Source organism: Lipophrys pholis (assembly GCF_963383615.2).
Source record: "Lipophrys pholis genome assembly, chromosome: 5".
NCBI lineage: Eukaryota > Metazoa > Chordata > Actinopteri > Blenniiformes > Blenniidae > Lipophrys > Lipophrys pholis.
In genome coordinates this window covers 28,275,562-28,292,503 of record NC_137628.1, presented here as the reverse complement: position 1 = coordinate 28,292,503, position 16,942 = coordinate 28,275,562, and the positions used below count along the sequence as shown (strand labels likewise).

Sequence of the window (16,942 nt, the reverse complement as noted above, 5' to 3'; positions counted from 1 at the left end):
GTGACCATGTTAGGCAGCGTGTGAACACGTGGAGAAACCCGAGGTCCTCCTCATCCTCCTCATCCTCCTCATCCTCGTCTCCATCCATGCTGTCCACACATACCACAAAAACTCTCAGGTTTTAATGACGCTCACTCCCACCAGGGAAATCAAGTGATCAAGTGATAGCCAGACACAGAGAAGGAATTAAAAAAGCACCAGAAATAGAGCCCAATGACAGTTTCTTAAATTAACACGTCAAAGCAGGACTTGGAGAAACAGTTAACAGACTCTTTCGTGACTCTGAAGTGAAGAGTTTTAAGCTTGTTAAGTCTGCCTTAAAAAGCACATATGTTTTCACGGAGCCACATCAAATCAATACCATGCACCATGTGATCCAAATGGTTAGTCAATAGATGTTTCGCACTTAACTCTCGCAATCAAAATGTCTGGTGTTCAGCCTTTACAGAGCTAAAAGGACCTGATGTCGGTACCGAGACGTGAGTAAACGTCTGAGCCACATGTACAATACATCATTTAGAAACGCTGCACACATCTGTCACTCAGGCAGATTTACAGTAAAGAAAAGAGAAGCAAAGAGAAAGTGAAACACACAAACACACACGGACTGGATTAGCACACACACACACACACACACACAGGACAATGCATTTATACGACTGAGGATTATAAGGGGAGACTGTAAACATTTTAGAGTGAAAGTGGAAGTTGTATTATAAACATTCTCAGCAGATGAAACGAAGTGAACATCCATCATCATCATATCATTTTGTTTTTGTGACTCTGAGGCTGAAATACAATCTTGTGATTTTTAAATCGTGAATATCTTAGATAAAACACTTTTTTTTATGAACAGACTGTGAAGAGTTGACCTTAGGGACATTTGAAAAATTAAAATGCTGATTTTATTAAACATGTAGAGTGCAAATGGTTTTTCAGTTTTGAGTTAATGCCAGACTTCCTGGTGTTTTTCATATTGTTCGATGTCGTTACTAACTGGGATGCATAACAAAGAAAACCTCCTGCAGTGCAGCTGTTCTATGACCATTACAATTGGTTTCTGATTTTCATTTATCACTATAACAAACACTCATTTTCATTAAGCTCCACTGCAAATCCAATAAATTCAGTTCTAAAAATGTGTGTTTTGATGAAAGTTAATTATAGCTCTCTGCTCCACTTATTTCTCTTCATCATGATTTCATCAGTGGGATGATGAAACTACTGATCCTCATAATTCCTGATGTTGCGCCTCCACTGAAGCTTTTGGAAACGTCTCTTGTCACATCTGAGCTATAAGCAATGCCCCGCTTTTTTTTTTTAGGCCGCCTTCTTTTCTGGAATGAACTCGTTTGGTCCCTCATGAATGGATTCAAATAGATAGTAACGCAGGCCTTTTATCAGAAAAAACAAAAACCCACAAATGTTTTAAACTGTGATTTTAATATACCCACATCAACATTTGTGAATGGCAGAATGAGTCAGTCACACAGATCCTTTTGGACAGCCTATCTCCTCTTCTTATTTAGTATACGGTTGTTTTAGACCTTTTGGATTCTTTTCTTATCTTCTGTGTGATCGAACGTGTGTGAAGTAATAACTGATTGTTTTAAGATAAGATAAGATAAGATATCCCTTTATTTATCTCACATGTGGAGAAATTTGCAGTGGTACAACAGGATAGTAAAGAGAAGAAGCACACATAGCAGAAACTAAAAAAAGCAGATAAAATACAATATAATAAAAAATATGCACACAGTGCCTATAAGTGTGGACATGTACAGAATATGGGGGTGGATGTATTTTACATAGTAAGTACGTTTTTATAGATTATTATAGTTATAGCACCACTTATTGCCCAGTTGGAGTGGAGTGATAATGTCCGGTTGTGGTGTGCAGTGGTCTACTGGGAGCAGGCTCGGTTGAAGAGTCTGACTGCAGCAGGGAGGAAGGACCGGCGGTGTCTCTCCTTCAGACACCGCGGGTGGAGAAGCCTGTCACTGAAGGAGCTGCCCAGTGATGTGACGGTACCATGTAGGGGGGTTTTCAGTCAGTCCTTAGAAAACAAAGTTTGGGTTCAGGTTATTCTGTCCTGATTTAGTCTTTATTCATTCGGGTATTGTGATTCTGTGATCTGTTGATGTCAGAGAACTGTGGATGTTGCAGGTAGATCGCATCAGGCCCTTTCTCTGATACCTCGGGCATTTTTCTGCAGATGTCCTTTATGCATAATAGGAAGAAACTCTGGATCAAGCACTTCCAATAATCTCAAGTGATTGGTGGAGTGGAGTAAAAAAGGGTCTTGCAAGGATCACTGAGGGTCTTTCATCTTAAAGAAATTCATGCACGCTGGAAGACAAGTTTTTGATTGAGAGCACATCCATCCATTTGTTCAATGTGTGTTTTTGTGTGGGTCACACTTCTGCTAAACACACAAAGTCTTGGATCAGCTGTGGCAACAACAGACTCCATGACTGGATGAATGGCTGCTATAAATAACTAATGTTTATAGATATAGCTTGTATCTTCAGCATGAATAGCATTTGCTCCCCCAAACTGTTGGGGGAGTAAATATTCTCTGACCAGGAGTCTGGAGAAGCTTCTTTGTATTGAAGACACTCAAGAGATATTCAGAAAGATAATACTAGATAACTAGATAATATAAGAGTTTGTATTTCTGTAAACACCTCTGAGCGATGATCAATAACTAAACCAACTACCTTACAGCTACAGTGAGCTAAGAGCTTTTCTGCCAGAATCAATAATAATACAAGTGGGACATCAGATCCAGTGTCAGCCAGGATGTTTGCGAACATGGTTTCGCTTGTAAAACACTCCATTTGAATGCAGGTCAATGGCAGCGACCACTCTCAGCCCCGGATGACCTGAATGGGCAGGAGGTGTGAAACAACACGGAGACGACAGTGGGCATGTGCCTAAACAAGCAGGAGATGCAGTTAAATACTCTGCATCTGTGTTCAGTCGTTATGAGGCAAAGTCAAACCAGCGATTTAACATTTTGGGGAAAAGTGCTTGGAAATTGTATCACAGGAGGCCACCGACAATATATGACTGAAACAATGAATATCTCTATTTATTGTCATATTATCACTTATTATAGAACTCCATCAGAGTACTAATAACTACAGTAAAAACACTGTAAAAATATCAACTTTGGCCTTTAGTGACGGATATAAACTTTCCCTTCATAATTATTATATTTTCAGAATTCTGAGACACTTTGATGAAAATGACCTGGAAGGGAAGAGTAAGTTTTATTAAGCAGAAATTTTGTGGTGGATTGTTTTATTTTTAAGTCACTGCACAAACACCTGACAATAAAAAAGAATAAATAAATAATAATCAATTTGTTTGAATCCACAATCTCAGGTGCTTTATAAATTAATGTGTGAAAACTTTGGTCTTTTTGCAGCCATATAAAAGTTTCATCGTCAGCTTTCACTTTTTGACCTGGTATCTGATTATGGACTGAAGAAGTATTTTGCTTTTCATTTTAGAACTGAACGTAATCTGTGATACTACAAAGCTGCCGAAGATCAGTCAGAAGTTGTTCAATGAAAGACTCAGTATAATTCTTTCAAATAGTTTTCTCCTTTTTTTAATTGTCGTAAATCAAAGTACAAAGAAAAGTGTGATTCATATGAAAAAACTAATTAATAATTTATTTAGTTCTAGGACAGATAAAATACTATGTAATCGAGAAAATATAAAAATTGTAAATGTAGCATTTTACAAAACAATATTTATGCAGAAAAAAAAAGTATGCAATAATGATGCAAAAAAAAAATCCAACTTTTTCTACAACCGAGCGACCTTTCAGAAATCATATATTCATAATTCTCAATTATTTTATGGATATGTTCTGTATTGCTTGTTTCAAGTATAAAATCCCAGTTCTCTGTATGACTCAAAGTCAACAGAAACAATGTGAATGCATCAGCACTGTGTGAATAAAAACATTACAACCACAATGAGGACGTCGGTCAAGTGTGTGTTCATGACTGGAGGCACCGTGTTGGTGTGTCTGCATGCGTGTTAGTAGCAGTCCACTATGACCTCCTCTCCTGGCTGCGCGTCCGTCTGACGGTGGGACGCTCCTGCAGTCAGAATGTCCTGCAGCAGCGACAACGGAGAGTTCTGGACATGGTCGCTGCTCTGAGTCAGGATTCCGAGCCTCTCGTCTAAATGCAGAGACCTCAACACTTCACACACACTCACACACACACTCTCTGTCCCATCTACTCCGTTTAAGCTTCTCGGCGTAGCGGCGTCTGCCTCTTCAGTCCGATTCTTCATCGTCAGTAGTTTTCTAATTTCTCCGGCCCATCCACAACCGGGAAGTTCAAAGGTGACTGTCGCCACGGCGACGGTTGGATCCACTTCCCCTTGTGACGATGGACAAAGTGTGTCTCTGAGTGCGATCAGCAAACGACAGGCTTTCACCCCCACAGGTCTGTCACAGTCAACCAGACTGCTCAACAATGCTGAGATGACTCCCTGATCGACCATATTGCTCAACGCACTGACCAAGTCTGACTCCACTCCCTCCGTGTGTGTCCTGGTGTGTGTGTGGGGAGTGCAAGCCCGGTCACAAGTCACAGCGTATGGGTGTGGAGGGGCTGGAGGGCCGGCCAAACTCCCGGTTTGACCCCAGCGACCTGAAAAAGCTTCAGCCAGCAGCAGCTCGGCCAGCTGAAGCGTGTGAACTTTGACCTCCCAGTCCAGATCGGCACTGCCTCGCGAAAGGACTGAGCGCACGGAGCGCCTGAGAAGAGAGGATGAGGGCGAGGGGAGTGAGGATGAAGGGGAGTGTGAGGAGAACCAGGCGATGAAGTAACACACCACAGCTCGTCTGGAAAATCCCTCGCTGTCCTCGGAGAGGATTTGCAGCAGGCGGCCCACAATTTCAGTCTGGAGAGACACAGAAGTTAAGATTTTATTTATGTTACTTCCCCTCACATCGTGCGACAAAACAGAAATTCACAGATCAAACTGGACAATCTAGTTCAGAAATGAGTCACATGGTGAAATCTTGCTGTAATGAAGTTATTCATCTGGTTATATAGTAGAAATCTGATGAAATCTATCAAATAGTTTAGTTTTACTTTTACGTTTAAGCTCTCACCGAACTTATATCTCCCCACATTAAATAACCTAAACAAAGAATTAGCTGGTGGAACATCTCAAAAAACATACAAAGACATTAGAGGTTTATAGTATCAGTGATGAAAACAGAAGAAAAAAAACTAACAAAAGAGCTCAAGTGACTCTGGTGTGATGAAATAAAGTATTAACATTATCTGTATCCCAAGTAAGAAAACAGGAGTGTCAGAATTTTACGTTTCCAATACTGAATGTAGAAAATTCCAAAATATTTGCAAATATAAACATTTTGTTCCTTTTTCACACAAATTAATTTATCATATATTCACGTATTAATGTATTGCATTATCAGTAGTGACTCTTCTAATCAATTTATCTTCAGTAAAGTCTTTAATGACAACACAATGGTAAATAAATTAACTTATTGACTAAAAAAATGTAGCTCAGAGGTATGAACGTGTGATATTGAGCATGATCAGTCAAGGCTTCTTTAAAAATAACAAATTAGATCACATGGTGTAGGTGCAAATTTACAAATATACTACTTGATTATAATTGTGTAACTGTACTTCATTGCTTCCTAATTGTAAATAGCAACACACATTAATTAAAATGTGATCAATAGTTTGAATGCAACATGATTGTGGCCAACCGAGAGATTTTTCCCAAGGATAGTTTTTGTATGAAAAGAAATATAATTCTAATAGTTTACACTTTGTTTTTGCTGTTTCACAGTAAACTCCTCCCTGTAGTTGTGCTCCTGATGCCTGATGGAGGAAAAACAAGCTTTGCCTACCTGTTCCTGAGTGAGTGCTGCCCCCTGCTGCCAGCTGCATGTCAGTGTCTGAGCCAGTGCACAGACAGCACTGGCTCTGACGTAACCCTCCGGATCGTGCAGCGCCTCCCTCAGGAGGGGAGTGGTGCAGCTGCAGCCGCCCAGCAGAGCCTCCGACGCGCTGCAGTCCTGCTCAGCCGACGTCTGGCTGACATGAACCCCGGCCAGGTGCCCCAGGAACTCCAGGGTCGAGTCTCTCACCTCCCAGCGCATGTCACACACACGTTTCGTCACGACCCTGAGAAGATCTACGCGGGACACATGTACGATCACATTTGTGCTGCACGTTTGGATCTCTGACAGAGAAAAGGAAGCGCTGGAGATGAGATTTACCTTGTCTGAGCTGCTCTGTTATAGAAGAGACGTCTCTGCAAACACTGATCCACTTAACTAGGGTCTGGTAGGACTTATGGAGCACCTGGGAAAAACAAGGAGTCACAGAAAATTGATGGATGTATGGACTGAGCTCAAAAAGATGCTATTATACCCAAATGCACCCAGCAGGTTAGAAATCACATGAGAAATCCATGGGTGTGATGTTTTTCATGAGTCGTTTTCACTCATTAAAACACATAAACTCACAGTGGGCTCAGAATCAGGGTTTTCCAGATGCTGCAGCAGAAGAGTGACCACTTCATTCAACTTGAGCTTCACACCTGAAAGACACAAACAAGAAAAAAATTATATAAATTAAACCATTCTATTGATTTTAAATGTTTGATTTTGTATTAAGCCATTTTCTCATTAAACTTTACATATCAAGAGAACTCATTTAGCTTATTGTGAGGAGCGCTTATTTTTGAGAGCTCTTAAAGTTGGGGGGGGGGGGGGGGGGAATCATTATTTAGATTACACTGGCCCTTCATGCACCTCTCAGCTCATCCTTTCTCAAAAATAATCTCTTAGCTTTTGATCCTTTAAGCCCCACTTTCTCATGATTGTAGTGTCCGGGAAACCTTTTCCAATAGCGCTCAGGCTACTGAGCATCTGTAAATTGATTCCAGACTCATCCTCGTTAGCTGCTGCCGTGTGTGAAACCATGACTATTTCGCTGTTTTACCTGGGCTGTTACTGAGACCCATCAGAGTCTCCAGACCACATTTCTGGACTTTCCCATTTCCAACGATATTCCTGAAAGCTTCAGTACAGCCACCGAGTGAAGAGGACGAGCCTCCACTGCAGACCCTCAGTACGGCGAGAACGGCAGTGATGATCATAGCTGGGGAACAGGGGAGACACTCTGGATCCTGAGGGAAAGACCAGGAACACGTTAAGTCTTTATAATATTTCAAAGAAGCAGAGGCAATCTTCTGTCACTTACCATGAGTGTGATCTGCGGCGTGTTCGTCAGACAGATACAGATTATGGAGGTCCAGGAGGTTTTGCTCTTCAGCTGCTCTGCCATTGAACATCGGTGCTCAGGCACTGAAGGAACACGACATTCATGAAGAGAATAATGCTCCACGAACAGTTTGGTTTACTTTCAGAAGTGTTTGCATGCGTTCACCTGCAGCTTTTGCGTCCAGGAGATTGTGTTCGGTCGTGATCTCGAGTGGCAGCAGGAGCACTCTCACACACTGGGCTGCGTGGACACGATCACTGGACGGATAAACCAGCAGAGACCGTTACAAGATCACAGCACCCGCGGGGATTTGTGAATAAATGTTTGATTCCTAAATGCATTTATGCTTCCACGACCTCCACAAATCGCTGCCGTGCTGCTAAGGGCAATCTGTGCAATGAGCAGATGCTTACTGATGGCCTCCACGGAGGAAAGCAGCTGCAGCGTGAACGAGGTCAGCGGGTTTCCTGATGCTCAGCATGAATGATAACAGACGGCCGACACGTTGGTCAGGGACTTGCTCATCAGAGCCGCTGCTGAGGGAAACGCAGAGAGAGAGAGAGAGAGAGAGGGAACAATTGAAGTCATATATTAACTTAACCCATCACTAAAGTCCACAGCTGTGCCCTGCATCTTGACCATATATCACTTTTAAAACAGCAGAGTAGAAACAAAAGGCTCAATATGTGAAATTAGTCTACATTATATATCTATGTGCAGAAGACTGCCAGTATTTAGACTGTTAGTATTCCAACAAACAATGACACAGCGTAGCTGTTATCCAGTCGTCTCATGGCGAGGGCAGCTCTTGTTTGACTCCAGACTGAGGTCTCACTTTGTGGAATTTGCACGTTCTCCCTGTGCCAATGCACATTTTCTCCAGGTTCTATCCACCACAATCCAAACACATACTTACTGGTATGTTAAGATCTAACTCTAACTTATCCATAAGTTTGTGTTTGTTCTGTGATGGGCTGGTCACAGTGAAAACACATACACTTAAAGAACTCACGGATTCTACTCCAGAAGTGGCCAAACATACTGCAATGAGGGCCATATACAGACAAATACACAAAAGTCTGAGTTACTCACTAGAAATAGAGTCTATCGCCTTACTTCTTACTTAGCAAAGCTGGTACTATTTGTCAAAAATGTACTATATGGTAGCTCATTGTGTGCATTGGAAATGCCACAATATTGTTTTCCCAAAACAACTATTAAAACGGACTGTGCACCACTGTTGGCATCCAGCCAGCAACATAGAAAGACCTCCAAACCGGGAATTAAAATAGGCAATCTGCTTTATATGAGGTGAGATTGTTTAACCACTACCGTGCAATGAAGCTGTGATCACAATTTATGCTAATAAATGACCTAAGATTTTTTTTTTTCTTCCTTAAACTACTATCCCCAAATCAATTTACTCTTCTCTACTGTACTGTGATTCCCTCATAACAGAAGTCTACCTGTGTGCAGCAATAATAACATCCATGAGAGGAAGTGTGAGCTGACTGTGATCTGCAGCCACCAGCTCCTCCAGAGAGTCTGACACTGTGTGCAGCAGCGCGTCACGTAGAGGGGGCCGGACCCGGGTGAGCAGCATGGCCAGGAGTTTGAGGCTCTGCAGAGTCCGATGAAGCCGTGTCGTTTCTTCGATGACCAAAGACTTCTTCAGGTACTCCAACATCTTTGCCACAAGATCAGAGAGGTCTTGGTTCTGTTCCACTGGGACAGCTAAATGTTCCAAGCTTGAGCTGGAGGTTTGCGTCCTCTCATCAGTGACTTCTTTCTTAATTTTCCCATCACATTCAGCAGATGGGACATGCTGACAGAGGAGCAGAACGTGGGCAAGCATCTGATTGGCAGCTGAGGCGACAAATAGACTCGAGTCTGTCTGGAGTTGTAGGAGAGTCTCAATAGACCCTAAAGAATCAAACATGACAAAAGCACAAGCCACATTTAAAATCATAAACACTCTTTTAAAATTGTGAATGTTTTGTCGCAGCATTTAATTGCTGCATCTGTCATGAAATGATTGGAAAGATGGTCCCTTTGTGTAAAGGCTCACCTGTTTGTGAAAAGAAACTGAGAGCCTTTGGGTGCTGCAGCAGGGTCCTAAAGCCCTGGATCCAGCCGATCCTTATACATGGATCCTCCCAGAGCCCTGTTTCCTTCCAGTGCTGAATGTCACCGATCAGGTCCAGAACAGAAGACTCCTGCAAGTGGAGGTGTCAACAGATCATACTCAAGCAAGGATTGCAATTGAATTTTTAAAAAAAACATACTTTCACAAACTCTACCTGAAGAGCTTGGAAGCCATCCTCGGTGGCAGCTATTAAACCGGTGAGTTTGATGGCGAATGAGAGGACGCTGGGGTCTGCAGCCGTGTTGTGAATCACAGTGGATATAAATTCAAGGAGATATGGACAGGCTTCCAGCAGAGATCCTCCTTTATTGTGGTGGAAAAAACAGATTTACAAAACATCCAAATCTACAAGGGAAAGCTCTTCTTCTTAGACATCTATTCACAGTATATAATGCTGCAGGGAGCTACTCCTAAATTAATCTTACTCCAGCTCACAGGCATCAATTCATCTATCAAGCATGTCTTATTATTGTGGGTGGAGGCCAGAGTGTGACATTCTACATGGAGAACATGCAAACTCCAACATAGCACTGTATTGCGTGCATTTCAGTTTATTATGAGGTAATTAAAAAAACCTGTGCTGAAATAAACACAGTGAAGAACGAGAAAATGGGTCAAAGTTATATGAAGACTCTTCTAGGAGGGCAGAGAAGAGGAAGACGTGAGTGATGACACTAACCAGCTTTTGTTAGCGCTGTGAACCAGTCCAGCAGTTTCTCCAGGCTGGTGTCATCGGGCAGTGCACAACCCGAGGCCGCCAGGAGCTCACACACCCGGGGCAGCAGTGAGCCGCACTCCTTGTCCATGCTTTCAATAAGAGACCTTCACTTAACGTTACACTTAGTACTTACATGAAAGTTACCGCCGACTCACACGTACCTGAACGCGTTTTTATGCGACATAAGATAACTAAAAGGTTGATGAAGTTTCGTTATCTAGGCGTTCTTCTCGCGGGAAATATGTTCACATTTACCCATACGTAGCTTCCGTTTTCTTTCTACTTTCCAAGTCCTAATAAATGCAGCTGCGCTTATTTCGCAGCTCTATATCCGAGTAGACTTTATGCGAGCATCGCGTTATAACCACTCCAGTTCTTTTATAACTTTACTGTCCTCCCGCAGCCAATCAGAGCCGCCGGCTGGGAGCGGGCGCCGGCATTCTGTTTCCGTCTTGTCGTCCATTTTCCCGGAGTCGCACATGGTATCCGCACCGGTCGTGCACCGTCACCAATCTCCCTCCCGCGACCCCACTCCGCTGCCGACAAAAACCCCGTCTGCAGCCGTGTTAAATGCAAGATACGGTGGATATGGTGGACGACCCCGAGTATGAAGAGGAGGAACCCTCCTTCAGCGACCCGGAAGACTACGAAGTCGACATCGAGGATGAAGGTGAGCGGCTGCAGGAAAAGCCCCGGCTCCTCGGCCTTGTTGCTTCACGTGCTAACTGCTACGGCGGGGCGACTGTACAAAGCTACTTAGCTTGTTGCTTCACTTCAAATTACTTAAAACGAACTCGAAACCAACAATGACTGTACAGTCAAGCAGAATGATCGGGTTATACATTCAGAGACACGTTTAACGTAATAGAGTTATAGTTTTTCTCACAGCCGTTGAAGCCTCACCCCGACCCCAGAGAGCCCCTCACCGTGGCCTTGTCTCCGTAGATGCTTTTTCAGCATGTTAGCTCGGCATTTGTTTTAGTGTCGTTTGAAGGAATGACACAGGCCATGAACACTTAACCTGTTTGTACTGTATGTTATAAAAACGGGTGTTCGTGTGAGAAAGACATAGGTCATTGTAACGTAGATCCATATGGGAAGTGGGTCTGTCACCCAATGATTCAGGCTCATGGTTTACAGCAGCGATTAGCTACCATATAAATCCTCCTCTCGCATTTTATAAATTAGAATTTAATTTAACCTAATATTAGTGTCCAGCAGTTGTGCTGAACAATCCCGTTATCTGTCCATTTGTCAAAAAAATGTGTCTTTAACTATAGCATTTTGTGTTGTTATTGCACAATGACAATTATCTAAGATTTGTACACACCCTCCAATTATTTGTGATTTCAAATTAACAGCACAAATCCTGCCACTGCAATGTGATTAACAACTGCTGTCTAATCAGTCCAGTAAAGGAACAGCATGAAGTGATGGACATCTTCAAGGATATATGACAAATTCTAGTTGACCTGATTGTATTTGGTCTAAGATGTTTCCAACCTGGACAAACGGAAATATATAAAGGCATTTCGGCACTATCAAGTTTTCCTCACAAACCCCGTGGTAAAGGTTAATCTTATTTGGATAGTAAATGGCGTCCATACATGATGTAATGATGTTATGAATCTTTCACAGTGGATCAGGTGGGGATTTTTCTTTAGAAATGGAAAAAAACTAGTGGCCATATGTTGGTTGCAGATAACTCTGATAAGACTCCAGCCACTAGAGCTTCCTTCTCTCATCACCCCGCCCTTTTACCTTTCCTCTTCAGAGCTTTTAGAAGACATCCTTCGAGAGAAACCTCAGGAGGCGGATGGCATTGACTCAGTGGTGGTAGTGGACAATGTTCCTCAAGTTGGCCCAGAGCGTTTGGAAAAGCTCAAGAATGTCATACACAAAATCTTCTCCAAGTTTGGCAAGATCACAACCGAGTTTTATCCAGACGTGGAAGGCACAACTAAAGGGTAGGACCCCATTTACAGAGGTGCCTTGGCTTTGTTACCTTGAGTGTTTTTGTGCATTAAAGTTGAAAGCAAATCCATTGTTTATACAGATACATCTTCCTGGAGTATGCCGCTCCAACTCAAGCTCTCGAGGCCGTAAAGAATGCAGATGGATACAAGCTCGACAAACAACATACGTTCCGGGTTAATCTCTTCACGGACTTTGACAAGTATGTTTGTGGTGTCAATCATAATCTGCAGTGAAATTAAACAAATAAATGTGCTCTTTGTCTAATAAGATACCCCCCCCCCCCTTTTTTTTTTTTTTTAACAGATACATGAACATCAGCGATGAGTGGGAAACGCCAGAAAAACAGCCATTCAAAGACTTTGTGAGTGGTGTTTTTCCCCCTTCACAGATACTTGTCTTTACATTCAGTCATATTAAGTGTTATTGTCAACAGGACATTTGATATGCTAGAAAGGTCCAAACTTTATTAATGCTGTCTTTGTCTCTTCAGGGTAATATGCGTCATTGGATTGAGGACCAAGATTGTCGTGACCAGTACAGTGTGATCTACGAAGCTGGAGAGAGGACTGCTATCTTTGCCAATGATGCCAAAGAGCCAATCACAGCTGAAGAAAGAGCAGTATGTTGTTCATTACAGACTCTGTGAATTGATAATGAGATAATAACAACGAAACAGAATTCAGCTGTACTCATTGCGCCTGGATTTACAATGTGTCTGTGTTGGGATTCAGCGCTGGACGGAGACGTACGTTCGCTGGTCTCCAAAAGGCACCTACCTGGCCACCTTCCACCAGCGGGGCATTGCTCTGTGGGGCGGGGAGAAGTTCAAACAGATTCAGAGGTTTAGCCATCAGGGCGTTTCCCTCATTGACTTCTCACCATGTGAAAGGTAATCTAACACCTCTGAGAGACAACATTTATCTTATTTAATCGGCCAGAACTTGGTTTTTTAAATGTTTGCCCAGTAGTGATTCTAAACGGTATTTCTAAATGAGAAAACATACAGTCCAAGTAAGTTTAGAGATTTGAGATAACCCTGTGAATTATGTGCAATATGACCTGCTGACAAAGCATTCTGAATGTACTTGAATGCAGTTGGATAAATTGTGCTCCATTGTGTGAGCTTCATGTGTGTTGGCAATGTCTCCCAGGTACGTTGTGACCTTCAGTCCACTGATGGACACCAAGGAAGATCCTCAGGCCATCATCATCTGGGACATCTTGACCGGACAGAAGAAGAGAGGCTTCCACTGTGAGAGCTCGGCGCACTGGCCCATATTCAAGTCAGTAAACTCATGTTGTGTGTCACTCTGACTGGGCACATCATGTTGGGGTGGGTCATAACCCTGTGTTTGTTTTCAGATGGAGCCACGATGGAAAGTTCTTTGCCAGGATGACTCCGGACACATTGAGCATCTATGAAACTCCTGTGAGTGAACCGACAAACTATATTGTTGCATTTATGTGAAAAGTGCACGGTTTTAAAGCCATGTTTGTTTTGTTTCAGTCCATGGGTTTGCTGGACAAGAAGAGTCTTAAAATTACTGGAATCAAGTAAGGGGCTTCTAACCATGTATTTTTGGAGTCCATTTCGTAATTGCATGTTTACAGAGATACTGACAATATTTAATGTCTGTAGGGACTTCTCGTGGTCTCCTGGCGACAACATCATAGCATTCTGGGTCCCTGAGGACAAGGACATCCCAGCAAGAGTAACTCTGATGCAGATGCCTTCCCGTCAGGAGATCCGTGTGCGTAATCTCTTCAATGTGGTGGACTGCAAGCTGCACTGGCAGAGAAATGGAGATTATCTGTGTGTGAAAGTTGACAGGACTCCCAAAGGAACACAGGTAAGCATGAGAAGGCGTGGGACAAATGACCGACACATCTGACGAAAACAAGAATATCACATGCTGAATGTCCTTTTTCCGTCTTTTTCTCTCTCAGGGTGTCGTTACCAACTTTGAAATCTTCCGCATGCGAGAGAAGCAGGTTCCTGTTGATGTGGTGGAGATGAAGGGTGAGAACATTGATATCTCCATTAATGCACGTTAACAGTAATTCATTGCATGAGTAGTAAAGTAATTTATGTTTTCCTTGCAGAAAGCATTATCGCGTTTGCTTGGGAGCCCAACGGCAGCAAGTTTGCCGTTCTCCACGGAGAGTCTCCGAGGATCAACGTCTCCTTCTATCACGTCAAAAACAATGGGAAGATTGAGCTCATAAGTGAGTAGATTGGACACGCACGCAGACCTGTGGCTGAATGTTGCCACGTGTGTTTGATCCACTCAACATCAAACTTTGTGTTTTGCAGAGATGTTTGACAAGCAGCAGGCCAACAGTATCTTCTGGAGCCCACAGGGGCAATTCATGGTGCTTGCAGGACTCAGAAGGTCAGTATCATTATTGGCGTGTGTGACAGGTGATGGTATAAGAAGCCACTGATGACAAACCAAATATATTTTCTGACACCTCATATGAGAGCTTAGCTCCTGATTCTAACGTTTATCTGAGGCTCATTGTATTCGATAACTACACTTGTGAAATTCTCTGTATGCGCCTCTAACTTTGCTTTAATTTTTCTGTCCTTGTGCAGTATGAACGGAGCTCTTGCCTTTGTGGACACATCAGACTGCACCATGATGAACATAGCTGAGCACTACATGGCTTCTGATGTTGAGTGGGACCCAACTGGTCGCTACGTCGTCACCTCCGTCTCCTGGTGGAGCCACAAGGTCCGAAGCAGCTGCACAAGCAGCACTTGACATCAGTTCATCTGCAGATGTGCACGTTGAGATTGTCCTGTCCTCCACTGACCTCGGCTCCTTCCTGTGTGTGTTCAGGTGGACAATGCGTACTGGCTGTGGACCTTCCAGGGTCGCCTCCTCCAAAAGAACAACAAAGATCGCTTCTGTCAGCTGCTGTGGAGGCCCAGACCTCCCACCCTGCTCGGTCAGGAGCAGATCAAGGTACGATTTTCATCCCGATGTTGGAAGTATGTGGAGCCAGTGATGACAGATCAATCTTTTCTGACACCTCGTATGAGAGCCACGCCGTGGCTCCTGATTCTACTGCTGATCTGAGGCCCAGTTATAACGGTCACTGTTGGTGGTTGGGGTTTTAGTTTATGAATCCTTCCTTAATCGTGATTTCTTCTTTTTATCAACTAATCTTTTACAGATTATCAAAAAGGATCTGAAGAAATACTCAAAGATCTTTGAGCAGAAGGATCGTCTGAGCCAATCCAAGGCTTCGAAGGTTTGCTTAGTTCCTCACGTTCTCAACACTCATTTTTATTTGTTAAACCAGCTTATGATTTAAATTTTTTTTTTACTTTTTTATTTTCAAAGAACCTAGAGAGTTGTAGTTTGTCATCTTTGTGTCTTACTAAGATATTTTTGTAATCTCAAATTCCTCGAAGAATATTTCGTGTCCAAACTTGTGTAGTAGTTCAGAGAGTTAAGCTCTTTGTTCCTGTGTGAGTAGGAGCTGGTGGACAAACGCAGAGCAATGATGGAGGAGTACCGTAGCTACCGGGAGAAAGCTCAGCAGACCTACCAGGAGCAGAAGGACCTCCGCCTCGAGCTCAGAGGAGGTGGGACCCCTCGCATCTTCTCCACTCGACCAGCTCCGTTCCTGCGGCTGTATTTGGGTATACTGACCTCTCACCTTGTGCCTTGCAGGAGTGGACACTGATGAGCTGGACAGCAATGTTGATGACTGGGAGGAGGAGACCATTGAGTTTTTTATCAACGAAGAAATCATTCCTCTTGGCGATCTGTAGTCCCCTACGCAGGTATCGCATAATAAACTCTTCATGGAGTTGGATGAACACAGAATTAGATAATTAATCTCGTAGTTTTAATTTAGGTGGTGCACGAACTCGGATAAACATATACAATTCAGAACCATTGTCTTCTAGCCTTAAAGTACCGTCTTCCACATGAGCCACTGGTGTTATTAGAAGTGTGTCACACGTTGTTTCTCTCTGCTTCTTTCAGTCCATCTGTTTTTGTGTGGAAGAAGAAAGACGGAAACTGCGTCATTGATCGGAGAAGGACGAAGACCACACTGTGAATCTTGGGGCTTCGCGTCGGAGCCTCAATATTCAGATTTAGTGATATCATCAGAGCACGCCCAGCAGATCAGCCACATCAAGAGACAAGAGAGGATTTCTCTTTGTCTCTCGCCATCACCGACCCCATTGTTTTTCCCTCCTCTGTGGAACTACAAATCTAGTAAAACTGCCTCTTTTTTGCTTTTTATAAATAAGTTAAGAGTCACTCACTCTTTAATCCTGACCCCATCACTTATTGGACTTCATCTCGGGGTCGTTGCTGAACTAGCCTCACCATGCTAGTGTCTTACTCCAGGGCAGCACAGAGCGCCATGCCAGTGGGGGGCGGAAGTGTTGTGACTAAACAAGTAGCCTTGTTAATAAATGTGCTGATGTGGCGCTATAGTGGCCTGTATCCTCCTCCTTTCAGACTCGGCTTTCACACAGGGAGGGGGCGCGCTGCGAGAATAACTTTAAATAAACATTCAAACATACTACCATCTGCCTTTGTCCCTGTGTTTGATTTAATACAGAAGAGACTCTTATTTAGAAAACTGATTACTAATCACTTTTTTTTTTCATTGCTTCAAGTGAATTTACATGTAAAAGTTAATTTGAGTTTAATGTATTCAATTGATTCATTTTATGAAGCTTGTTAAAGACATTTTATTATTGAAATCCAAATAATAAAATGAGTAATACTAAAAATCCTCAGGAAAAAAAATTTCCATTAACAAGGACGT

The 16,942-nt window shown here is 42.9% G+C and overlaps 2 protein-coding genes across 2 annotated transcripts; one reads left to right on the top strand and one right to left on the bottom strand.

Moving 5' to 3' along the window:
- Window positions 1-3,621: 3,621 nt before the first annotated feature.
- On the bottom strand, window positions 3,622-10,428 carry brat1 (BRCA1-associated ATM activator 1). Its single transcript, XM_080464190.1, has 12 exons — window positions 10,127-10,428; window positions 9,602-9,750; window positions 9,370-9,517; window positions 8,768-9,224; window positions 7,715-7,837; window positions 7,467-7,558; window positions 7,281-7,384; window positions 7,020-7,206; window positions 6,542-6,615; window positions 6,293-6,377; window positions 5,921-6,207; window positions 3,622-4,932 (listed from the first exon to the last, which is right to left on the bottom strand). The coding sequence occupies exons 1-12, from the start codon at window positions 10,251-10,253 to the stop codon at window positions 4,057-4,059; spliced, it is 2,709 nt and encodes a 902-aa protein (XP_080320316.1). The 5' UTR covers window positions 10,254-10,428; the 3' UTR covers window positions 3,622-4,056.
- Window positions 10,429-10,568: 140 nt separating this feature from the next.
- eif3ba (eukaryotic translation initiation factor 3, subunit Ba) lies at window positions 10,569-16,701 on the top strand. Its single transcript, XM_080464189.1, has 19 exons — window positions 10,569-10,835; window positions 11,940-12,132; window positions 12,222-12,341; window positions 12,446-12,503; window positions 12,633-12,761; window positions 12,874-13,031; window positions 13,294-13,425; window positions 13,505-13,571; window positions 13,650-13,696; window positions 13,782-13,992; window positions 14,090-14,162; window positions 14,246-14,368; window positions 14,457-14,535; window positions 14,739-14,877; window positions 14,986-15,111; window positions 15,323-15,400; window positions 15,629-15,737; window positions 15,826-15,938; window positions 16,144-16,701. The coding sequence occupies exons 1-18, from the start codon at window positions 10,736-10,738 to the stop codon at window positions 15,924-15,926; spliced, it is 2,043 nt and encodes a 680-aa protein (XP_080320315.1). The 5' UTR covers window positions 10,569-10,735; the 3' UTR covers window positions 15,927-15,938; window positions 16,144-16,701.
- Window positions 16,702-16,942: the final 241 nt, after the last annotated feature.

Bases quoted from the DNA above. Each gene is read 5' to 3' on its own strand.
- brat1 (XM_080464190.1), bottom strand. From the start codon at position 10,253: ATGGACAAGGAGTGCGGCTCACTGCTGCCCCGGGTGTGTGAGCTCCTG. The intron at 9,751-10,126 runs GTTAGTGTCATC...ACCACAATAAAG, and splicing joins CACAGCGCTAACAAAAGCTG to GAGGATCTCTGCTGGAAGCC. The intron at 7,207-7,280 runs GTAAGTGACAGA...TCTTTCCCTCAG, and splicing joins CGCCGCAGATCACACTCATG to GATCCAGAGTGTCTCCCCTG.
- eif3ba (XM_080464189.1), top strand. From the start codon at position 10,736: ATGCAAGATACGGTGGATATGGTGGACGACCCCGAGTATGAAGAGGAG. The intron at 12,342-12,445 runs GTATGTTTGTGG...TTTTTTTAACAG, and splicing joins CTCTTCACGGACTTTGACAA to ATACATGAACATCAGCGATG. The intron at 13,032-13,293 runs GTAATCTAACAC...AATGTCTCCCAG, and splicing joins GACTTCTCACCATGTGAAAG to GTACGTTGTGACCTTCAGTC.